The 26639-nt window shown below is 36.1% G+C and overlaps 1 protein-coding gene across 3 annotated transcripts in view; it reads right to left on the minus strand.

The window, feature by feature from the left end:
- Nucleotides 1-26639, minus strand: part of LOC113042233 (piezo-type mechanosensitive ion channel component 2-like) — a 101086-nt gene that overhangs the window by 63380 nt on the left and 11067 nt on the right. For all 3 annotated transcript variants that reach the window (XR_003275553.1, XM_026200898.1, XM_026200899.1), the window contains 2 exons: nt 17991-18086; nt 9335-9460 (listed from right to left, as the gene is read on the minus strand). Coding sequence is in view for 2 of the 3 variants with exons in the window: in XM_026200898.1 (XP_026056683.1) it covers nt 9335-9460; nt 17991-18086 (222 nt within the window). In the remaining variant the exon portion in view is untranslated. The remainder of the gene's footprint in view (nt 1-9334; nt 9461-17990; nt 18087-26639) is intronic.

The raw sequence follows: 26639 nt of genomic DNA on the forward strand, positions 1-26639 counted from the left end.
GAAACCGTTCAGGATGAGGCCGGAGGGACGTCTGCTAAACAAAGACTGCTCGATTGAAAGTCTGATGATTTCATAATATTTCTTTGTGGGAAGACTGAAAACACACAGAGATCATGCTGAAGACAGCCAGCGGGGAAATAAAGCAGCGTATCTTCTGTCTGGAGCACACATGAAGGTGTGGAGCTTCTCTGCTTACATGGACTTGGAGAGATTCGATTTAGATGTTTTCAGATGTGGTGGTCTTTTTCATTCTCATTTGTTTTCACAATATCATCCGAGGAGAAGTTCAACTAAAAACAAGCCTTCACAGAGATACAGTGGTTTTTTATTGTTGAAACTCAGCCATCCATCTGGTTGTTCACAAAACTGTTTGGAAACCATTTATTTTATTTTATTTTATTTTATTTTATTTTATTTTATTTTATTTTATTTTATTTTATTTTATTTTATTTTATTTTATTTTTTCACCACAGAATACTAAATAAACAAACAATAAAAATATTAATATTAATATTAATCATATTAAATTCAATGTGTGACCTGCCAATTCTTTGTAATTATTATTATTTTTTTAATTCAATAACCATTTCTGACTCATAATGATTTCACCATTTTAATGTGTATTTATTGCCTTTCTATCTGTAATGATCATTTAAGATTTTTTTAATGTTTCTGAAAGTAGTCTCTTCTGCTCAACAAAGCTGCATATATTTGATGAAAAAAATTAGTAAATATTGTGAAATATTATTATAGTATAAAATAACTTTTTCTGTGTGAATCTGTGTTAAAGTGTAATGTATTTCTGTGATGCTCCGCTGTATTTTCAGCATCATTCCTCCAGTCTTCAGTGTCACATGATCTTCAGAAATCATGAAAATATGATAATTTACTGCTCAAGAAACACTTCTGATTATTATCAATGTTGAACACATGCATTTTATTTTTCAGGATTCACAGATGAACAGAAAGTTCAAAAGAACAGCATTTATTATAAATAGAATCTTTAGTAAAATTATAAATGTCTTTACTGTAATTTTCGATCAATCCAATGCATGCTTGCTAGATAAATGAATCAATTTATTTAAGATATTGTTGTTTTTTTTGAGCCGAATGCACACACTGAAGCAGTTGTCAGTGTTAGTGAACTTGAGGAAACATCTATCTTTTGTGAGAAGTTACACTTAAAAACATGTAGGACAAAGAGTTGTATTTTTAGAGAGCAGGGATATCCACGTCCTGAGGAAGCCACAAAAATATTAAGACAAACAGAGCGGCGTTCTTATTGCTGGCGATGGTACAGTAAACGATGACAGATGAAAAGGCTGGCAGTGCTAGAGCTCATACACACGGGAACATTGCTTTATCAATGCACTCAGAAGGGAGGTGGAAATAAAGCCATGTGTAAGAAATACAGCACAAACACAACACTTTTAAAGCAAAAATATATGTAAAAAAAATTCATTTTTCATTTAATGTACAACAATAAATTATTATTGTTAAAAACAAATAAAAGAAAATTATTTGGCACTTTCTGGTTGTAAAACATTTATAAAATAAACCATCCAGCCACTAAAATCACTCTTAGGAACATTTGATTAAACACAATTGCAAAAATGCTTTGATAATGACACTTTGTGTAGTATTTTATTATGAATGCAATTTAAATGTAAATATTTTATGTGCTTTAAAAAGAACCCAAATACTTTTTGGCCACTTCTTGGAAAAATGCATGCAAAATTGAATAAATGGTCAATGCTCAGCTGTTTTCCAGCACTTTGTGAAAAGTTACATATGGATTGCAGTTGAATCTTAGGAATTGCTTGTTTTGCATGTGCATCTAATGCACACAATATGAGCACCAGGTGTTTCCAGATGTGCAGTTTCCTTTCTGACAGGAACACATTCAGTCTCAAGCAGCTGCTGCTGTTTCACAGTCAGTTCTTACACATGGCACAGCACAGGTGATGAGGACTAATGGAGGAAGAGCTGATCTCAGCTCAGGCATTACTAAACAATGCATGTTCATCTTGACTGTACACGCATGACCTAGACTGACCCGTATAAAAACAAAGGAAAGGGGATGAATGCTGACTGCTCAGATAAACATATGAACACTTCTTGTTTGCCCAACAGCTTCCTGAAGTATATATGTCATATGTCACCATCACGACACAATCATGTCTGAATTATAATCAGTAACAGAGCACATGAAAGTGTTATATTTTCCATCACTGTCACTGTAGAAGAAAGAGTTCATGCTAAATGTTATTTTTCTGTTGAACAAAAAAGAAGCATAATAGAATTGTTATTTTTTATCCCACAACGCTGACATTTTTCTTGTAATTATGTGTTTTTGTTTCACAATTCTGACTTAAGAAGTGCAAGAAAAAAGGTCTGAATTGTGAGATTTATTTTTATTAACTTTTTTATTAACAATATTATTTATTTTTTCATGAAAAAAAAAACAAAAAAAAAACAATTGCAAGATAAACTTGCAACTGGAAAAGTATATGTTCACAGTTTCAAGAAAAAAGTCCTAATTGTGAGATAAAAAGTCATAATTACTTTTTTAATTACTACTTTTTTAATTCCATTTTTAAATTTTGTGGCAGAAAAATATAAATAAAATTAAACAAAAAAATAAAACAAGCAAAATAATTTTCTAAATTGCAAGATTTTTGTCAGTGTCCAAATATATATGGACCTAACTGTTGGTTCCCTTTCAGTCGGTCACGTATGACGTTATGAATGGGATCTTGCCCGAGAGCCCAATGACCTTCGGGTGGTACAAAACGAGCCAATGGTACACAAAGTACATTGTTCTGAGGAATTTGCTTCACAAGCTCCGCCCTTGCAGAGCGGGGATATAAGGAGCAACACAAGCAACTCGCATTCAAGCTTTCGCTTCGGGAGCCGAGCTCATCGCTTGCTGCTTTCACCGGAGTGTTTGCAAGCAAGAGCTGGACTTGGTGTGACGGCGCGATTCAGCGGTTCGTCTGGGTTTCCTGCGACAGCTCCCGCATTCCCCTGAGTGCTGCAACACCCCTGAAAGAGCTTTTCTCTTTTCATAAAAGAGTAACAGGTCGATTTGCGTTGAAGACAGGTGGGTTACAGCCAATCCTGGACTTGCGTGCCTTGAACCGAGCTCTGCACAGACTCCCGTTCAAGATGCTAATGCTCAAGTGCATTTTCAAATGCATTCATCCGATGGATTGGTTTGCAGCGATCGACCTGAAGCACGCATACTTTCATGTCTCCATTCTTCCTTGACACAGACCGTTTCTTCGGATTGCTTTCGAGGGGCGGGCATTTCAGTACAAGGTTCTCCCATTCTGGTTGGCCCTGTCTCCCCGCGTCTTTACGAAGGGATGAGGGGGCCACGGCTCCTCTCAGGGAATGAGGTGTCCGTATCCTCAACTACCTCGACAACTGGATGATGCTAGCTCACTCTCGAGAGCGGTTGTGCGAGCACAGGGATCTGGTGCTCAGACACCTCGCCCGACTGGGTCTTCAGGTCAACTGGGAAAAGAGCAAGCTCTCCCCTGTGCAGAGGATCTCTTTTCTCGATATAGCAATAGACTCGGTTGCCAATTCGTGCGCAGTCACTGCTGAATTGCCTGAGACAATTTGAGGGCAAGAGAGCAGTTCCACTGAAACTGTTTCAGAGGCTCCTGGGGCATACCGCTTGGGCTACTCCAAATGAGTCCGATTCAGCACTAACTTCACGACCGAGTCCCGAGATGGGCATGGCAACAGGGCATGCTCCGAGGGACCATCACTCTGGCCTGCCGCCGAAACTTCACCCCGACATGTTGTTGTGTCAACAGATGCCTCTGCCACGGGTTGGGGTGCCATGTGCAACAGGCATGCTGCGTCGGGCTCCTGGACTTCAGTGGCATGTCAATTGCCTCGAGTTGCTAGCAGTACGGCTTGCTCTGCACCGCTTCAGGGCCCTGCTGAAGGGCAAGCACATTCTGGTCCATAAGAACAACACTGCGACCATAGCCTACATCAACCGTTAGGATGGTCTACGCTCCCGCCGCATGTCGCAACTCGCTCGCCATCTCCTCTTGTGGAGTCACAAGCATCTGAGGTCGCTTCGTGCCATTCACATTCCGTGCAGGCTCAATTGTGCAGCTGACGAGCTCTCACGGCAGCAGTCTCGCCCCGGGGAATGGAGATTCCACCCCCAGTCGGTTCAGCTGATTTGGGAACACTATGGAGATGCTCAGGTAGGCCTGTTTGCCTCTCCAGAAAGTCCCCACTGCTAGTTGTTTTACTCCCTGACCGAGGGCACCCTCGGCACAGATGCCCTGGCACACAGCTGGCCGCTGGGCCTGTGCAAGTATGCGTTTCCCCCAGTGAGCCTTCTTGCACAGATGTTGTGCAAGATCAGGGAGGACGAGGAGGAGGTCCTCATGGTTGCACCTTTTTGGCCTGGCCGGACCTGGTTCCCCGAACTTGTACTCCTCGTGACAGCCCCTCCCTGGCCAATAGCAGAAGGGAAATGCTGTCTCCAAGCAGAGTTTATCCCACTGGATAGTGGATGCTATTGTCCTGGCTTATCAGGCTCAAGACCTGCCATGCCCCCTAGGGGTGAGAGCTCACTCAACTAGGAGCGTAGCGTCCTCCTGGGCGCTGGTGCATGGCGCCTCACTAACAGACATCTGTAGAGCTGAGGGCTGGGCGACACCTAACACATTCACAAGATTTTATAATCTCCGTGTAGAGCCCGTGTCCTCCTGGGTACTCAGTAAGGGAACCCAGTAAGGACCTGCTCGGTGTCAATCCGCTTGCTTCGCCATTCCACTCCACAGACTGGATGCGTGCGCTATCCCCTCAGGTGAGTTCCTCAGTCAGAACCCTGGGTTCCTCCAGCACTGTTGATATCCAACACTTGCGTACATGCCCTTTGGTTAGCCCTGTGTGGGACTAGGTGCCTCCATGTGTTGTGATTCCCCTTTATCTGGGCAATCCCACATGCTTATGTCCACAATAAGTCTCTCCGCAGCATGTGTCTTTCCCTTGGCAAGCCCCTTGCCAGCTCTGTCGTTGAAACTTCCACCCTGCGGGCTGGGTACCTCAGAGTTCTTATGTATCACCACCTAGGTGGATACCTGCCTTCTGTAAGTCCTCCCACGGGCAGGCAGCCTGCTAGCATACATTATACCAGCTGGACTATGCTACCCAGTGTATTCTGTGTATGCTATAGGCCCTCACTCATGCTGGCCTCATGACAGGGTGCTATCACTCACACGGGTCGCTGGAAGACATCCATGTTTTGCTGGAAGACATTGGCGTTTTGTAAGGGACCCCATTCGTAATGTCGAACATGACCGACTGAAAGGGAACGACTTGGTTAGGTATGTAACTCTCGTTGCCACATCGCTGTTCCGCTGAACGGCCGGGTCCTCACCGAAGACTTGAATGTGAGTTGCTCGTGCTGCTCCTTACGATGCAAATTCCGCAGACCAATGTACTTTGTGTACCATTGGCTCATTTTGTACCACTCGAAGGTGATTGGGCTCTCGGGCAAGATCCCATTCGTAACGTCTCCGTTCCCTCCTTCAGGGAACGAGGGTTACATAAGTAACCAAGACGTTCTTTAATATGAATCACAGAGTTCTGGTTCTGAAGTTAACAGCTCCTTGGAATGCAAGACTGATAAGAATTTTATAAGAAAATTAAAGTCATAAAGAATACTTTTATGGCATTTTTTTTTTGCCTTGGGGTACTTCGCAAAAAGAGAGCATCAGACAAACAGGCATCATGAAAACATGTGGAAAGAATACTGAACTTTAAATCATGAAGAGCATGTAAGAAATACAGAGAGCATAATCAAATAATAGCCTTCAAGAGCCAAAAAGGCTCTCTGAGATACAACAAATACGGTTAGGTTTGTTTATAATAATGCCAGAGCATGACATTAGTAGCCATCGTGCAAAGATTTACAAGAAACCATTGAATGAAAGATTGACTAGTAGCTGGTTCTCATTACAGGGTTGTTATGAAATATTACTGTAATGCTCTCCTCATGTGCATTTTGCTATAACTCTTGCCACAAGTCTAAATCTGACTTATATCTGCTTGATATGAAACCATTTTCTGGTCATATTTATAAACAGATGAAACTATATAAGGCCAAATTTTGTGGCTCGATCTAAAACTATGAATATGGCTTTGGATAAAAGCATCTGTAAAATAAATATCTGTATGATTAGTTTCAGATGTAATGATTTTTAGAGCAAGTAGAGTTTGACACATGCTGCTTAAAATAACAGTTTAAGGTAAAACATAAAAAATAAATGAGGTTTTACAATCCTGGACTGTTGCCGGTCAAATATTTTTGGGTCTTTGAAAAAGTAGTTTTTATTAATATTTTGAACCAGTTTTTATTTATACATGTTCTGTTTTATTTGCATTTTTGTTAAAAGTTTAGGTATTTTATTTTATGCTTTTGCCATTTTTACTATAATTGTTGTTTCAGGTTTATTTTAGTTATTTTATAACTTTATACCTGTTCATTATAATTTCATGTAACTTTTTCTTATGATTTTTATTTACAATAACCTTGTTGCTAATACTGTATAATGCTATTAACCACCAAATTGCATTCCTTAATTACAAATTAAACTACATTTACATTTTACATTCCAAATTACATAAAATACAATATTCATATCAGAAATGTTTAGAGAATAATACTGAGAGAATATATGCATCCTTTAGTTTGCTTACGTGACTGAAATTAAATGAATGCAAGTTGATGGGACATTCTCAGAAATAATAATTAAAAATATACATTATAATGTACAACTATTAGTAAAACAAGATTAGATATTAAACCTACAGTAAGATGGAATTTATCTACAAAACATATCTTGAACGAAATCAGAAAAAAAAACATATTCCAAATGCACCGCTGCCTTACAAACACTGAAATAAAAGAAAGGACACTGAAGAGACAATGAAAAGTGAGTGTATGAATCCTGTTTGTTCACAGAGATCAAAGAAACACATTTAGAGCACTTACAAACATCTAAAGACATGTATGTTATAGTTTTAAGCTGGCACCCTCCTTCTCTTACAAAACTCAAGATCAGTTTTTCATTTCTTGAATGCTTAGTCATTGCTCTCCATGTCTGATAAAAGTGTTTATATAATTGGTTGGGTAAGTTTTCATGAGCCTATGGTTTGCGTAATGCATGGCATGAGCGTGTGTTTGTGTTCAGTCAAACACTGATGCAGTCAGCCTCAGATCTCCTTCAGATGCCTGCTGTTGTTTTTGGCTCCTATCAGCCCTGAGGGTTAGCTTCCATTAACATGTGTGCGCACCAATAAAAAAGTCACGATCACCCTAAATCACAAAAAAAAGGAAGGTTTGTTTATTTACTTATTTTATTCATCAAGGATGCATTAAATTGTTTAGAATTGTCAGTAAGAGCTTTATAATGTTAAAAAAAGATTTCTATTTCAAACAAATGTTTTTCTTTTGAACGTTCTAAAAAGAAATTCACAATTCTGATTTTCCTCTCAATCCCAACTTCGTAACTCTCAACTGTGAAGAAAAACGAATTGTGAGATCCTAAGACATACAGAAATAATTGCAAGAAATAAACGCTGAAATAATAAGATATAATTGAATGCCAGAAATAAAAGCAGAATTTTTAATATGCACAATAGTGAATTGCCATATTTTAAACGCTACATTTCAGGATTTAAACAATTGCAAGATATAAACACTGAATTGAAATTTAAATGAAGAATTGCAACAAATAAATGCAGAATTGAGGGATATAAATAAATAATTGGAAGGTAAATGCAGCATCGTAAGATATAAACGCTGAATTGTGAAATATAAACAAAGAATTCCAACAAATAAACACATTATTGAGAGATATAGACAACTCTGTGATATATAAACTCAGAACTGTTGAGATATAAACTCAGAATTGCCAGAAAAAGGCAGAATTGTGGGAACTACCGAAAACAAATGTCAGAATTTTGAATTTCTGTATCATAGCGCTAACATTTTCCTCAGAATTAAGAGATGAAAAGGTTACAATTAATGATTTAATTAAAACTTTCAGAAACAAGCTTCCCTTAAAATAATAAATAACAAAATAAATCAAATTAAATTAAGATTTCAAAATATTACGGTATTTTTGATCAAATTAATGCAGCCTCATTGATCAAATGAGGCTAAAAACCTTTACAAAACCCAAATCTCTGGACATACAGTATATAAAAATGTGTAAGTGAATACAGAAATGTAGAGTGAACACAATCCTTAAAATTACTAATGCATGAAAAAAGCCAAATATATTAGATTTACAGATTCTCTTTATTTAAAAGTGAAGTGTGTAGTTTATGTCACCAAATGTAGTTATTTGGACAGCAGAAGCTCAAGCATTTGTAAAGAATTCAATTTAAAGAGACGCTAGCAAATCAAGAGCCCCTTCTACAGTATCATGATTTTAGCAAAGACACAAGAAAGACAAGTTTGAGAGTCTGGCTCCTTCACTCTTCATAAGAAGTTACCTCCATCTTGAAGGCAGATGTTGTGGCCTTTACGCTTGGAGAAAGTGGCTCTGGTTGTGTGCAGGTCTGGTTATGGTCTGGGGTTAAGCATGAGCGCTAGTGTTGGGTAACATGATCCAGACATATGTTTGACCTCCGTCCAGCTCAGCAGCTTAAGCAATCGCACGTAGCTTGACTTATACAAATCAAACTAGCCTATCCTCACACAAACGTTCAACCATACATACACTTTTACTGGTTTCAGATCTTAGTGGCTTAAGTAGCTAATGGATGTTGTGAGCAAAGAACATTTTAGTCCTCATCTGAAACTAATGATGATGTATTAACGACACTAGAGTTATTATAGTTAACTGAAATTAAACCATTACTCTTTCTCCACCAGCGTTTTTGAAAAAAATTTGCAAGTCATGGCCCTCCAGAATATTGTACGAATAGCTGAACATGCTTTTCCAATAGCGCCACGTACTATCAAAGAGTAAATCTACATTTTCATTCAGCCCATCTGCCATGAACAGAAATCATACATGAAAATCTGACCATATAATGTGTTTTGATTCATGTAGCTTCCTGTAGATCTGGAAAATCTTTTGGAAATGTCCTTCTTTCCCATTAGCATACCAATACTTTGTATACTACAAGTGCAGGAGTGTTTGATTGGTTCATTATGTTTAACTGGTTAAATCAATTAACCAAATCAAACTGGTTTTCTTTACCACCTGATCTCAACCGGCTCCATCTAATGCATTAGTCTGGTTTAAGAATCTGCAGAGAGCTAGATCTAGTTAGTACTCACAGTTGAAGTCGGGCTCGAGGTTGTCTCCTGCTAACAGACTGTTGATTGTGATTTGGTGGATGATGTGCAGCAGCAGGAACGTCATACTGGTGAAGCACAGGGATTTCAGCAAACGCCCGGTGTGACCTGTTGAAAGAAAATAATTAATACATATATTGTACATACAGTCTGCAACATAAACAAAGTTAGAAGTATACAGTCATTTGCTACATAAGTGCGTGACAGATTTCCTGATCAGCATAGAATACATGTACAGTATGTGTTTGGAACTGATTAGTTGTTTCACAGTTTTAAAAAGAAACTTAAAAACCAGAACAACAACAAACCTACTGGAGATGACAAGAAGAATGGAAGCTTGCTGATGATTAGAGGATCAGATAAATGCAAATATAGTTTAAACACATACAAAGACATTTTTTTTTGGTTATAACTTCTGGAGAGAAACACTGCAGACACTGGACGATTTATAGAAATGTGTCATTGCATCACTGTTTCAGCGATGGATGGGTGCCATCAGAATGAGAGTCCGAACAGATGATTGTCTCTCACATCTGATGGCACCCATTCACTGCAGAGGATCCAGTGGTGAGCAAATGATGCAATGACACATTTCTCCAAATCTGATGAAGAAACAAACTCCTCTGCATCTCGGATGACCTGAGGATGAGGACAATTTTACAAACTGTAATTTTCAGGTGAACTATTCATTTGAGTTGTAACATCAAATCCTGCTGACTGTTACAGAGGAAGAAGAACTCAATCAATGACTTGTGATATTCCAGATGGTTTTAGTCCAAATACAAGCACTCCACGTGTCAGGGTGAAAGTTCATCGAGTTGAACCTTTAATAGAAAAGAGCTGCAGTAATCCACTGCTATTAGCGCACAGCTCTCTCTGTTTCTCTCTCGCTCTGGGCATTCGTTTAGCGCTGATGTTTTTGGCAGTGTTTGGGCTGTTCATCATTTAGGATCACGAGGCTCAGTGTGAGTTCAGAGCCGTGGCAGTTTCAGAAAAATCTAAGTGAAACAACGTAGTGAGTAATGCAGGACATAAACGGGTCAAAACGTTTGTTTTTTTTAAGTTCCGATTTCTGCATTTAAACACTGTTTATGAAAGAGGAGAAGGGTTGGGATGGGAGGGTGTTGGTTGATATTAAAATACACCCACAACCCATCCGACCCAAATATGCAAACCCACCAGTGCATAATTCAATTGTCAATTCCGGACAGATTATATCACAAATTAAAGATTATAAAAGTATCTGTAAAATATTTTACCCTACTTGAGGGTTTGCAAGGGCAAAAATGCTACGAAATGTGTTTGTATTTGATTTTTAAAGGCTTTGGAACTAATATCCTCTGTAAATGGTGGTCAAGGAAGTGGCTGAGGTAGAAACCAGGTCTGAAACATTACAAATAAAAGTATGCATAATATTAGTGAGCATAAAATCACAGCCAAACGTGGGCCTGCAAGCGCAAGAGTCCTCATTAATTCACAAGAGCACATTTACAGTCATATGTAAAATATCAGAGGTAATGAGAACGGATCGTTTGGTTCCCTGTGGATTTCGACGGAATATTATATATCGGTCCTCAGACACGGCTGTTTCCGTAGCACACCATGACTCGATTTCTTAAAAGCTTCCTCATTATAGAATTAGACAAATTTAAGAAAGGACTAGAAAAAACTGAGTTTGTAGGATGTTTTTTTTGTCTAATTATCCACTAGTTTTATGTCCAAAAAGTGAATAAAAAATAAACCTGTGATAAACTATACTGATCATAATTAAGTGTAATAAGCTAATCTTTTTTAGTTGTTGTTGTTAATAAATGTGTACTTTTTTTAATCAAAGATGCATTAAATTGGTCAAAAGTGACAGTAAAGACATTTATAATGTTCCAAAATATGTTTTTTTTTTTTTTTTCAAATAAATGCTGTTCTTCTGAACTTTCTAGTCATCCGTGAACCCTGAAAAATAACATATAGTGCAGCACCTTATTTCACTGGAGAGACTTTTATTCTATTTACACTTATTACATTCGTAATTGTACATTTCTGATCCCAGAAAATTAACCAGATAAGATCCACTCATATTATATAAATATGTGTAGCTATATTGTAAGCACAAGGCTATTTGATATTTATATCAATACAGGACAATTGTGTTGATCAAACCATTTTATGTGGTTTTAAAACTAATAAAGAAATGATTGAACAGACATATCTGTGACAATCAAGTTTCAGCTAAACACTGTGCGGAAATCAGAGGAACATGAATATCTCCATCAATGTATTAACACCTACCAATAGTAATGTCTAAAGCACCCGAGGACTCGGAAATCGCTGCCTGCCAAGATTTTACAATCTTTACAGTGGTGTACTGTTATGAAAATGTTTTACGGGTCTGCTCATGCCATCGGTTTTACTGTGCGTTTTATCCTAATTAGAAAACATTCTCTTCAACAGCAGCGAAGGCTCTCTTTTGACTTAGTGCATAGAGTGATGAAAAAACGCATTAGTCAGTCATTCGGTGGATTGAGTATGTGTCGATGATGACTGCAAGCAAACAGAGAACACAGGTCATGTACTGAAGACATTATGAGGTGCAGGAGGAATTTCAGTAAAAGCCGAAGTGAGTTTGAGCTCAGAAAGGAGAAACCAGCACAGGAAGTGCAGATATGGACCAGATGTGTTTGTTATTGAGCGGCGGAGGACGAAAGGCTGCTCTGCTGGCACATTCGGCCGCGCTTTCTCATTATTCTGTTCCACTGCATCCATTTGAGGCGACTGAACGAGTCTCAGTGTTTGTGTGCGGTGTGTAATGGTGAAAATCTGTGCATCTTCATTCTCTGAGAGCTCCAGAAAATGGGCCAGACTTCGTAATCGTATTCAATATTGCCAAATAGAAAGCTGGAGATGGTTTGGAGCGTCAAAAATCCCCTCGGTTCCTCTGGACAGAGATGCTAGTGTTGCAAGTTGCTTTTGTAGTTTTATAAAGGGACTTTCTGTGGATATAATTATTGATCAATTGACCACAACACACAGACAATGCACAGCATCACTGACCACAGCAGAACCTCGGTCCATACCATCACATCTCACATCATCACCATCACATTTCTGTGGAAACTGTGATGCATTTTTATTTTTCAGGATTCACAGATGAATAGAAAGTTCAAAAGAACAGCAATTATTTGATCTTTTGCAACATTATAAATGGCTGTACGGTCACTTTTGATGAATTAAAAGTGTCCTTGGTGGATAGAAATATAAATTTCCTACAAAAATAAATAAATAAAATAACAAAATACTGGCTGCAAACTTTTGAACAGTGGTGTACACACACACAAACAGTATATATACACACAATAAGAGATAAAATAACTTTAAAAAGGCACCTAAAATCAGTAGTACAGATATTATTTATTTTTATTTAAAATTATTTAAGATATATACAAGATAAATATTCAAGCTAGATTTAATATTATAATTGTAAAACAGATCATTCTGAATAAATGACCTGAGTTCACAAGTCAATGTGAAATTATTATAAACATACACATCTTGAATTATTGGGGTAAATGCAATCAATCTACGGTTGAGTTGGTGAACTTTATTCCTGATAAATACACAGAAATCCCCTGACGTGAATCACTGAGTGAAAACACGCTGCTTTACTTCACACTGAACTTTTTAAAACCAAAATGCTTGAACAGTTGTTTATTGTTCCCAGATACTTAGGTCAGTATTTCGCTCAGCATCTGCTTTCTGAGTTTACGTGTCAAGAAAGTGAATCATCACAAGCTCTGATTCATTTATAAACCCCAGACAATCTTTGTAGCGCAGGAACAGTCTGGTCTCAGCTTTTCTTACTGCCACAGTTCAACACAGATTCACACAGAGAACAGCTGGCTGAAATTATAACAATATTTCACAGTTTTTACTGTAGTTTGATCAAATAAAAGCAGCTTTCTGAAACATTAAACATCATACGGCTCCATGAAATAGTTCAGATTGCAAGTAGAGTCAAGTTGATGAACTTCCAACAGCAAGATTTCCTCGGTACTACAGAATAAATAAGTGAATAAATGAAAGACGACTGCTCATCAGGAGCTGTGAATCCTCGCTCGCTCTGTTTCCTGAGGAAGTGAGGTTCGGACGAGCTCTGTTTCCTCAGGAAACCGTCCTGCCTCGAGAGGACATCGTCTCTTTGTCTTGCACTTACACTTCTCTTTCTCCTGGGATCAGCGGGTTTCATTGTTCTCATTACATCACTGTTTCTCCAACAAAAACTTAAAGTGATAGCTCACTCAAAAATGCCCTGACCTTCATGTCAAACAAAACGAGAATCACTTTCTTTCATCAGTGGATGGAGAAGATTTCACAGTATATACATATACAAGCTCTAAACTTTCCATGTGGTATCAAAAAACACGCTTATTTTTCAGGCACATGTCCTGCTGTATTTTTGTGTATTACTCAATGTTTCTCACATGCAAATAATTTAAAACTGCCCAGTGAAAAGCTATATAGCGCTTCATGTTTGTCTGTGCTCTATGATGGATTGCAGATGCTGGAAGCGTGCAGTGGGGTAAAAATCAGCTGCACAGATGGGAAACATCTTCATCTGTGCACCGTCTGAACCCGTGACCCTCAGCCATCGGCCGAATCAGTGCTGTGTTAGAGATTCATGATCCCCACTCCACAGCTGTCCTTAAATCAGCTCCATGTGTGATGGTCGAGTCTTTCATCAGACTGTTAGAAGTAAAAAAAAAAAAAAAGTGTAGTGACACTTTAAATGCAATACAGAAAAAAAAAAAAATGCAATACAAGATTACAAATAAATAAATAAATAAATATTTAAAGAGTTTGAAGTCCTCATGTTTTTTTAAACAAAGTTATTTTTAAAAAGTGCAATTTTCTATTTTAATGTGCATTGTTACTTTTGATAATATTTACTCACGGAAAACTCGAAACTCATTAAGAATAAATAAATAATTAAACATTTAAAACAAAATGCATATATAGGTTTTGTACAAAAGTCCCAGTTTTAAGAGTAAAATCACAACATTATGATATTTAAGTAATACAATTTTGATAATAAAATTGTTATATTGCGAGAATAACACTAAAAGTCATGAAAAAGACATAAAAGCATAAAAATTATTTGTAATTTTAAAATTTTCATTTAGGTTAATTTGATGAACTAAAATAAAAAAATAAAATAAAACTGAAAAATATAATATAAAAAATTAAATAGTTTTAAAAATTATTTTAAAAAAGAAATACAGTTTAAAAACTGTAAAGGACAAAAATACAAAACGACTAAAATTGTAACTAATATTAAAATGAAAAATACAAAAATAAAAGCTTAAAAAAATTACAATATTATCTCAATGATACTAAAATAACAACAAATCTAGTCACTTATTTAATAAAATATTTGATCTAATTTTAGAATGTATCAATAATAAACTATAATATACAATATACCAATTTAAGAGCCTGTCTGTGTAAATATAGGTTCTGGATGTCTGGAATCTGTATTTTATTGTTGGGCAGGTGAAATCTCAGTCTAATCACTAGATATGAATCATGTCTGTAACACACATGAGAAAGAGAAGTATGAGCAATAATAACTGCGATGCTTGTTTAGGCAAGCAGCACTAATAAAGAGAGATCCGGCAGGTCATCTCAGACGCTGGAATCTCCTCAGACGAGCTACAAGCCTCCACAAGCCTCAGGTGCTTCAGTCACTGCCTCTGCGTGAACAAACAGCAGCCGTCCGCTTCGACTGAGCATTACTGCAGAAGAACATCTGTACTCTAAACTGATAATACTATAGCATTATCTCCAGATGATTCTGATCAAACCAGACTCCTTTCACTCTCACAGATGATCTCATTCTGTGGTTTAGAGGATTTATTCAAGCAACAACCAAAATTAGCTGGAAATGTGTTCACCCTCAGGTCATCTGAGATCAGGATGAGTGTGTTTCATCTTTTGTCTTCTCCAGATGTTCACTGATGGACTGGAGTGCTGTGGATTATTGGGATGTTTTTATCAGACTCTCATTTTGACGGCACCCATTCACTGCAGAGCATCCATTGATGAGACACTGGTGTAATGCTGCATTTCTACAAACCTGATGAAGAAACACACTCCTCCTGATCTTGGGATAGCCTGAGGTTGAGCAGATTTTGGGGAGAACTGTTCCTTTAAGTGAACAGCTCAACCCAGAAGAGAGGAGTATTTTGTCCAAAGCAACACATAAAGCCAGTGATTCAAACTTCTGGCTTGACGCTTTTATCAAGCAGCGAAACATCCTTCCAGAGGAAGTTTTTATTGCTCACAGGTCACTCTTTCATAGTTCAGGAGACCTAGAGACCTACGAAAGAACCGCTGCCTTTCCTGTTTTGAAAGGAAGTCTTTCCCTGATTCTTCTGGGGCGGGACATTGGTCAAGGTTTTTCGAATTTTTGTAAACAGGCAATAAACTTTAGCTCACAATCATATGCATTTATTCAAGCAAATCATCATATTATCATGATTTCTGAAGATCATGTGACACTGAAGACTGGAGGAATGATGCTGAAAATACAGCGGAGCATCACAGAAATACATTACACTTTAACACAGATTCACAAAGAAAACAGATTTCAGTTTTTACTGTATTTTTGATCAAATAAATTCAGCCTAGATGAGCAAAACAAAACAAAAACAGAGAAATCAGACGTACGTACAGTAAAAGAGCTCTGAAACTGAAGCGAATAGCATGCAGCTCATGTAATTTGATCATTCAAGATTTTGAAATCATGTCAGACTCTGGTGTGATTAAATCCGAGCTCAGTTTAGAAACATTACTGAGATGTCTCATGAAACTCTTGGTGTTCATTTACTATGGTCTTTTCCACATGAGAACAAAAATCTTAAAAGTTTCCTTTTACTCTCCTTCTCTATGAATCTAGGTGAAACGTGTGATATCAGAGAGATGTGAGGCTCTGGTTATCAGGATCAGGATCTCCAGCAAACCATTCATCAGCCTGGAGATACGCAGAAGAGCGTTCAGTGCAGAGCTCTTTAAACGTCAGAACTCACAGAACTAGCAGCTGAAGAAGCAACACAGAGGTGTTTCTGAAGAACAACCAGAGACACACCTTAATAACAGTGTGTGAAGCTCAATCTGGAGGAAATAGCACACACTCCCCGGATATTTCTCATGATATTCATCCTGAGGCCTTAAAGCTGGATTTAATGTCAGTGAGCTGCTAAATCAATCTGTAATACAGCAATGATGTGAACTGTCCCTTTAACTGTTACTTAGAAAGTTTAGCAAATGAGATTATCAACTAAATATCAAGATTAAAACTTTGTTCAATTTGTCCAAGAAACTGAGCCATCCTGTGCGTCCAATGACCTAATCATTAAAAAAATAAAATATAAAAAAATATATATATAATATATTATATTATATATTATTATACATTATATTAATATTGATATATTATTTATTGTTGAAAGGTTTACTCACACTGACCATTTTTTTCTTAATGGGTTTTTTTCTTCTTCTTCTTTTCTTTTTTGTGACAGTAAAATAACTTTCAATATAAAACTGTTATTTGATTTTTAAATTAGATTTTTTTCAATTAGTTTGTTTAGCTGCTTTCCACCTATTCATGACAATTATATTTCAATGGATTATCTACAGTAAAAAAGAAAAGGAAAAAAAGAAAGAAATGTAGTAATAGTCAAAATTATAATTTAACTTAAAACTTTTTTTTTTTGGTTTGTCACCTTAAATAATAATAATAATAATAATAATAATAATAATACGTAGTAGTAGTAAATAATAATAATAAATAAAAAAAAAATTACAGTTACTGTAAATTAATAAATAAATAAATAAATGTTTTAAAAGAGCAGGGTCATGTTTTATTAATCTATAATTTATCAACTATGTATTTATATATTTATTAAAATGCTCAAATTGAACAATGATATCAAAATGTACTAAGTTATCTATTGTAATTACATAAAAGTTTAAACTATAACAAACTGTAGGAATAAATTAGTGTTAATTTAGTATCATTGCTATACTCTTTTGTTAATATTTAAAATTATATTTTATGTTTTTTAATTTTTTTATTTTTTTTAATTTTGATGTGTGTGTTTTTTAATCTATTTTTTAATTTATTTTGTATTGTTTAAAAAAAGAAAATTTGTATATAGCTTTTAATTAAGTTTCAGTTTTGAGTTTATTAAGTTTTAGTTAGCCTCTTTTAGTACTTCAGCTTAAACAAAATAAAAAGAAGAAATTTTGACTTGCCAACTATCTGAAATAAATTAAGTAATAAATAAATATAATAATTAAAGTTTTTTATATATTTTATTTTATTTTTATATATTTTTTTATTTCTAAGATTAATTTTATTTAATTAGTGTCATTTTTATGGTTTTAGTTTTAGTTCACTGGTATAAGTTCTAAATTAAGTTTCTTAACTCTAAACCCATATTTGTTGACCACTGATCTGAATATCTACTGTATCTTACTTTAGCTACTCACAGAAATCACACACTTCTACAGTCAACTCCTGAACAGATGGAAAGCAAGTCATTACACGGGGAACATTCACTGCTGAAGGGTCTCAGAGACTCACCCTGCATTGTTGTCTTTGTCGGCTCGGCGAAAAGTGGGATGAGTAAGAGGTAGATGAGGTAGACGAAGGACAGCCAGTTGTACCGGAACAAACATGCTGTGAAATAAAGAAGAACGGGAGAAAATGATGAGCCTGATTGTCTTCTGTCTCCAGACTGTGATAACAGCACATAAATCAGTTGCTGGTTCTGGTAGAGTCTTTAATTAAAGAGAACGCTCTTCATTCATTAAAGGACTGTGATACGGTGCATGCAGCCGCAGGGTTTGGTGTGTGTGAGCTAACATGAATCCTGTCAAACAGAGCCACTGTTTTCTGCATTCCAGCAGATCCACTTCAGATCATCACAGTCACTGTCAATCAGTTACATTCCTCTACAAACAAACCTGCAGGCCCAGCATAAAGAGCTGTCAACATAGAACATTTTACCATTCAGTTAACTGTCTGCTATAGTAAGTACAATAATGGAACTGAATGTAAAAGGATTTGCAACATAGCTTGAAAAAAGCTGTTTTGCAGTTGCCACTTTGTGTGATATTTCGATATCTGATGAAGGGAAATTACTTATTTATTTTTGTAAAGTATAAATGTCAAATGCTCAATGCTGATGGAGAATGAATGGACAGAGATTAAAAAAAACAATATCTAAAATAAAATACACTATATATATATATATATATATATATATATATATATATATATATAGACAGAGAGAGAGAGAGAGAATATATATATATATATATATATATATATATATATATATATATATATATATATATATATATATATATATATATATATATATAGTTGTAGATATTATATATGATTTTAGATATTTAAAAAAAAGTGTACTTTGAAAAATAATTTCAAATGTAAAGAACGTAAGTTGGGAGAATTAATGGATGAAGGTAAAGTAAAGCAGATTAGAGTATAGCAGAGTAGAGTAGAACAGAGCAGAGTACAGTAAAGTAGAATAGAAAAGAGTATAGTAGAGTAGAACAGAGTAGAGTAGAAAAGAGTAGAGTAGAATACAGTACAGTAAAGTAGAGTAGAAAAGAGTAGATTAGAAAAGAGTAGTGTAGAGTTGAGTAGAGTAGAGTACAGTACAGTAAAGTAGAGTAGAAAAGAGTAGAGTGGAGCAGAGTAGAATATAGTAGAGTAGAAAAGAGTCGAGTGGAATATAGTAGAGTAGAGTAGAATATATTAAAGTAGAGTAGAGTAGAGTAAAAAAGAGTAGAGTAGTGTGGTAGAAAAAAAGTAGAGTAGAGCAGAGTAGATTAGAAAATAGTATAGTAGAGCAGAGTAGAGTAGTATATAGTAGAGTCGAAAAGAGTAGAGTATAGCAGAGTAAAAAAGAGAATATATATAGATATTATATATAATTTTTTATATTTAAAAAATGTGTACTTCGAAAAATAATTTCAAATGTAAAGAACGTAAGTTGGGAGAATTAATGGATGAAGGTAAAGTAAAGCAGAGTAGAGTATAGCAGAGTAGAGAAGAACAGAGCAGAGTACAGTAAAGTAGAATAGAAAAGAGTATAGTAGAGTAGAACAGAGTAGAGTAGAAAAGAGTAGAGTAGAATACAGTACAGTAAAGTAGAGTAGAAAAGAGTAGATTAGAAAAGAGTAGTGTAGAGTTGAGTAGAGTAGAGTACAGTACAGTAAAGTAGAGTAGAAAAGAGTAGAGTAGAAAAGAGTAAAGCAGAGTAGACTAGAAAAGAGTAGAGTAGAGCAGAGCAGTGTAGAGCAGAGTATAACAGAGTAGAGTGGAGCAGAGTAGAATATAGTAGAGTAGAAAAGAGTCGAGTGGAATATAGTAGAGTAGAGTAGAATATATTAAAGTAGAGTAGAGTAGAGTAAAAAAGAGTAGAGTAGTGTGGTAGAAAAAAAAAGTAGAGTAGAGCAGAGTAGATTAGAATATAGTAGAGTAGAATATATTAAAGTAGAGCAGAGCAGAGTAGAAAATAGTATAGTAGAGCAGAGTAGAGTCGAATATAGTAGAGTCGAAAAGAGTAGAGTATAGCAGAGTAAAAAAGAGAATATATATAGATATTATATATAATTTTTTATATTTAAAAAATGTGTACTTCGAAAAATAATTTCAAATGTAAAGAACGTAAGTTGGGAGAATTAATGGATGAAGGTAAAGTAAAGCAGAGTAGAGTATAGCAGAGTAGAGTAGAACAGAGCAGAGTAGAGTACAGTAAAGTAGAGTAGAAAAGAGTAGAGTAGAACAGAGTAGAGTAGAAAAGAGTAGAGTAGAGTAGAGTAGAGTAGAGTAGAGCAGAGTAGAGTACAGTAAAGTAGAGTAGAAAAGAGTAGAGTAGAGTTGAACAGAGTAGAGTAGAAAAGAGTAGAGCAGAGTAGAGTAGAAAAGAGTAGAGTAGAGTAGAGTAGAGCATAGGAGAATATATTAGAGTAGAAAAGAGTAGAGTAGAGCAGAGCCGTGTAGAGCAGAGTAGAGCAGAGTATAACAGAGTAGAAATGAGTAAAGTAGAGCAGTGTAGAATATAGCAGAGTAGAGTAAAATATATAATAGAGTAGAAAAGAGTAGAGTAGAGCAGAGTATAACAGAGTAGAGTACAGCAGAGTAGAATCAAGTAGAGTAGAGTAGAATATATTACAGTAGAGTAGAATAGAGCAGAGTAAAAAAGAGTAGAGTAGCGCAGAGTAGAAAAGAGTAGAGCAGGGACGAATATAGTAGAGTAGAAAAGAGTAGATTAGAGTAGAGTAGAGTAGAATATATTAGAGTAGAAAAGAGTAGAGTATAAAATAGTAAAGTAGAAAAGAGTAGAGCAGAGTAGAGTAGAACAGAGCAGAGTAGAGTAGAAATGAGTAGAGTATAGTAGAGCAAAGCAGAGCAGAGTAGAATAGAGCAGAGTAGAAAAGAGTAGAGCAGAGTAGAATAGAAACGAATAGAAAAAAATAGAATAGAGTAAAGCAGAACAGATAAGAGTAAAATAGAGTAGAGCAGAGTATTGTAGAGTAGAAAAGAGTAGAGTAAAGTAGAGTAGAACAGAGCAGAGTAGAAAAGAGTAGAGTAGAGTAGAGTAGAGTAGAGTCATCTTAAGCCAATTAAAAATCATAAAAAATACAATAACAATTTTAGAACAGTTTTGGAGAATGAATCATGATTCATTAATGTGTACTAAATAAGCAAATTCTTCCTGAATCAGATGAATGGACGATAGTGATTATAGTGTTTTACATTGAGCTGAATGAACCCAATATTGCATTTAAAATCTCTGACAATTTATAATAATTTTACACTGAAAGAAAGCAAGTAAGCAAATCTGCTTGACCAGACAAGGCTCCTCTCATCTCACGTTTCTATTACTGTGGCTCAATTTACAGCTAAATGAGATGATTAGACATCATATTGCTGGGAAGTATTTGCATTCAAACGTATGCTTGCTTTATTAGTCATGTGGAGCTGCCCTGTTAGAAACACTAAATTAGTCTTAATTTAATCAAGTCTATCTGCTTTTCTGCTCCAGCAAACCCTGCGACTACAAGATCGCTGGACTCCATCCCACGAGCTTTAACATCAGATTCTGTTTTTGCAGCATTTCTTTGGTCTTTTTGAAGACCTGTGTACTGTGAGCCGTTGAGCTCCTCCAAACCATCTGACAAATTGTGCAGGACTAATGCAAAATGAGCTAAGGAAGGACAATTTGCTTTGGTTCGTCTCATTTGAAGCCACATCCTGGCTTTTCCAAATCTGGAAATTAAAAATGTTTTAACTGTACAGTGCAACCTCTTCTCCGTTCCCTCATGGACTAAACCTGACCGCAAGAAAAACGTTGTCTCCGGCAACATAAACCAAAGGGATTCGACACTTAAACGATCAACTCAATATCCCATGAAAGAAGTATTAAATTTTAATGATCATAATGCCTTTAAGTGACTACATATGACTGGATGAGCCTTATGAAAAATGACATTTCATCCCCAAAATAAAAAGAAGTAATAGAAGAAATCATGAAATAGAAAAGCCTTTTTCAGGACCATTAAGATTTTATGCCTTGTGACTTCATCTTTTGTAATAATAAAGCACATTGACCTGTAAATAAGAATGAAAGAAGTATTAAAGTATATACTGTATATCAGAAATAAATCAATACTTCTTATTCAGCAAGGACGCATTAAATTGATCAAAAGTGACAGTAAAGACACTAATGTAACACATGATTTCAATTTTAAATAAATGCAGTTCTTTTGAACTTTCTATTCATCTGTAAATCCTGAAAAAATAAAATGTTTCACACTTTCCACGGAAATATTGTAGTTTACATTACAATACTTTCATATAATTTATATGATATATAATTATGTTTATTATTTTCATAAATAAACAGTTTTCTTAAATATATACATGCATGTGTGTGTATTTCAATACATTATAAGTGTGCACCACACACACAAATATTATGCAAACAAAAACTTTTATTTTGAATGAGATTTATTTGCAATTAATAATTCGATTTTTTTTTTAAACCAAAGTTTTCTTTGTAATTCAAAACTGTGACTGCAGGTGAAATGCAGGCAATTATTGAGCTCTTTCCTCAGGTACATGTTGAGTTAAATGAGTCAGGTTTAATGCCTGTAATCAAGCACTATTGTTTCTGTCCGTGTGAGTTTGTGTGTTAGTTTAACAAACTGCTCAGGAATGGGAACATTAATCTCCACCATCCCATCTTCATCTTCTTCTCAAATGTGAAAGTCTGTCTGAAACTGTTGATCTAACACTATTTGCCCAACTGTCTGTTAGCACACGTGAATGAGAGCTAATTCTCCATTCAATGGCAGAAACAAATACTTTGTGCTTTATTATTACTACCAAGATTATTTAGTTCCATTCATTTAGTTTTTAGACCAAATTCTGTGTTTGAAAACGGCTGTTTGCTCTTGATTTCTCATGAAGCATGTTTTGTACACAGCGTTTTTCTGCAAGTAATAGGCTAAGAGTAAATAAATATTAGGTATAGTAGTATGATTTCAAATAAACAGAGAGGAGATCATCTTTGGTGAGAATAACTGTGACTCATGGGTAACATCTGTGATTAATGCTTCAAAAGCAATTCAATTAGCGTTTTGGATGTCAAATATAGTTAAATGTGGTGTTGTAAACCCGTTTGGTGCCCTTTAGTTGAGTCGTGGCGCTCATGTGGGCTTCTGCACTAAAACAATGTTTGAGAAAATCTCTGCGCTCTCTGGCAGCGGGACAAACCGCAGAGACCTTTGATTTAATGAGTCACTCAGCCAAGCTTAAAGTCAGGAATGAAAATATCCCAACAGCAGGCAAACCACTGACCATCTGATAATAGTGTCCAGCATGACGCACATCTACAGATCTTCTGTTCGGTCAGTTTGTGGAGGACGCAAATATGAGGAGATATGCAAACTGTGAGGACAGATCTGGTTAGGAGTATATACATATATATTACTTCTTAAAAAGCTGTATAAAATGGGATTAGAACCCATGACCCAAACCAATGAACTACAAAGTGGATCAAAACATTACAAACTTTGATTTGAAGCTTAAAAAAAGGTATAGGGATAGAATTACAATCCCATGATGCAAATGACATAAATAAAATGTTATGTACAAATATTAATAATTGATAGTTGATTTAAAAATGGTTAAAAGAAGTCACTGAATGTATAAAAACTGCAATGGATCTAATGAGACATTTCTTGAAATTTTACAGTAAAAAAAAAGGTAAAAGTAGAGTTTGTGGAAGTGAAAAAGAACAAGTCAGCAATTTACAGTAAAAAAAAAAAAAAAAAAAAAAAAGCTAATTATGGACATACCCAGAAATCCCAGAGTTTAAAATGTATTATATATATATATATATATATATATATATATATATATATATATATATATATATATATATATTACAGTTTTTAACTGTAAACTGTAAAAGATTGTTTTGTAAATATAAAGATGTTTTCGCTGTATTTTGTTCGCAGGACGCGGTGTTCTAATGTTAAGCGTGATGAATGAAAACATGAATACATGCTAGGATCTGGCACAAGTGTTTTATTTTTATTTATTTGGTTAGCTGTGGGAATTAAATATCCCAGCATTCCTGGCAAAGACTTTTACACTGACCTAAATAACACTGATGTTGACATTGAAAGAACACCAAAGTTCACAAAAATATACTAAAAAATAACCAAAATACCAAATTTTATATTAGAGCTAAACATTAATGTCGGGCATAAATGTGTCAGTTCATTGATGCTGGGGAATTTATGAGTGTTTGAGACGACAGAAAAACCACAGGCAGGAATAGAGAGGTGCACACACACACACACACACACACACACACGCACACACACACACACCAGTAAATGGATGCTATTTCTTCTTGGACTGAAAAGCCTCAGTTTGGCAGCTTATCTGTTTCAGTTGGGGGTATTATAATAAACGTATATATATATATATATATATATATATATATATATATATATATATATATATATATATATATATATATATATATACACATCAATTGAAATTGCCAAAAAGGGATTTGTTGTTGTCGTTGTTTACAGGATGTTCTGAAAAGTTTATATTTTTACAGTATTGTATTCTAGCAAACCACAGCTGCTAGTTTTACAGTTTTTTATAATGTGTCTACATTTAGTAAAAAAAGTCAAATAAACCTCTTTATACTGAGCTGTTTTAGTGAGAGAAAATAAACAGGCCTTTGCCGTTTTCATGTCCATCATCAGAGTTTATGCCAACACCACGTCTACAGACGATTGAAAGCTCTGTGAGCCTGGATTTAATCATTAACCAATACTGGCTCAAGAACCTTTGATGGTTTTGGGTTTTGACTGATCATGATGTGATGGATAACGCTCATTTGATACATAAAATAAACTCTCTTGGCAGTGTTGCCTCAAATAACAGATCTGTACATCACAGAGAGTGTGACTGGACTGAATAGCCTGAGTCATCACATTCAGAAGAAACCATAACCAGAAACAACACTGGGAGAATCATTCATGAATAACAGAGCAATCTGATCTTTAAAGGTGTTTAAAAGGTTCTTCACAGGGATGCCACAGAAGAACCATTTCTGGTTCCACAAAGAACTATTCAGTCAAAGGTTCTTTAAAGAACTGAAAGGTTATTCAGAGGTTAAAGGTTCTTTATGGAACCATTTAGACACAATTTAATTTTTTCTTTGTGAAAAAGTGAATAATGAACTTTTAAGTATGGCTGTGTTAACAGTTAATTGAAATAAATTAATTCAATAAATAAGGTATTATGTGATAAATAAGTCTTAATATTTTACACAGTTTATGTTTACGTCAGTGCTATTTTGGTATGACTGTAATAGTTATTTAGATTTTTATGTTTTAATTTTTAGATTTTCCATTTAAAATGTTTGTATTTTTAGTCATTTTTGTTTGTATATATTTTACTGTATTTATTTTATTGTATTTTATGTGATTTGATTTCAGTTAAAGTTTATTTTATTTCAAGAAATTCTTGTTATTTTTTTTCTTTTACTGTAGTTAACTATAATATCTAAAGTTAACATTTTGCTGGTAAACAAAAGTGCTGATTAAAAGTACATTTTTGTGTTGTAAATCCATCGATGTCTACAGAAAGTTGATGAAATCACATTAAAAACAGAAGCAAGAGCTTTGATGTAGCGAGCTGTGGCGGGAGGGGGGGGGGTGTGGGGGGCGTGGTTTAGCGAAGTCTGCAGCGGGAGAGAGAATCAGGAGACGAGCGGTAAGTGAGTGGTTTGGGCAAAAATTATCATCACCTGTTTCTTGTTCTAGTAATTGGCGTGGAGAGAGTATAAAACGCTAGGAGAGACGGAAGCAAACGAGAGAGAGACGGACTGCTGACCTCAGCCGGAAATGGAAACCGGAAAGAGTGAAACGAAAGTAGTGTTGACGTGTCAGAATAAGAGTGACCGTTTGGGTATTTGTAACCTTTTAGTTCTTTTTGTTTGTAATAAACTGTCAGCAGTCTTGTCCGACCCCTTTGTCCTCTTCCTTCCATCCCACGAACTTTGCTACACTGGTGCCGAATGCAAAGTCCGGCAGCCACGCCGCTTGCGGATATCATTGCCCCCCTTGCGGCCCTTCACCGCGAACCACACCAGGCCCTGCTAGACCTGAGGACTGATCAGGAGAGGCGTTTCCAGGCCATTGTCCAGGCCCAGCAGGAGGACCGCGAGAGGTTCCGGAGCTGGATCGATCGGGAGGTTCGCGCCGAGGCCGCCGGGCCGCCCGTAACGCCCATGCATCTACCGCTGCAAAAGATGGGGCCCCAGGACGATCCGGAGGCCTTCCTGGAGCTATTTGAGAAGTCGGTGGAGGCCTGCGGTTGGCCCCGATAGCAGTGGCCGGTGCGCCTCATTCCCCTGCTCTCCGGAGAGACCCAGGTGGCCGCCCAACAACTTCCGGTGGCGAACCTCCTGGTCTTCGACGACCTAAAGAGGGCTGTCATCCAGCGGGTCGGCTGGTCGCCCGAACAACACCACCAGCGGTTCAGGTCCCTAGACTTGGGCGGAGCCGGTTGACCCTTCACAATGGCCCAACAGCTCCGGGACTCCTGCCGCAAGTGGCTACTAGACTGGACTCGGCCATCCACCTGTCGAAGGACCACATGGTG

This window comes from Carassius auratus, chromosome 24, assembly GCF_003368295.1.
Source record: "Carassius auratus strain Wakin chromosome 24, ASM336829v1, whole genome shotgun sequence".
Lineage (NCBI taxonomy): Eukaryota > Metazoa > Chordata > Actinopteri > Cypriniformes > Cyprinidae > Carassius > Carassius auratus.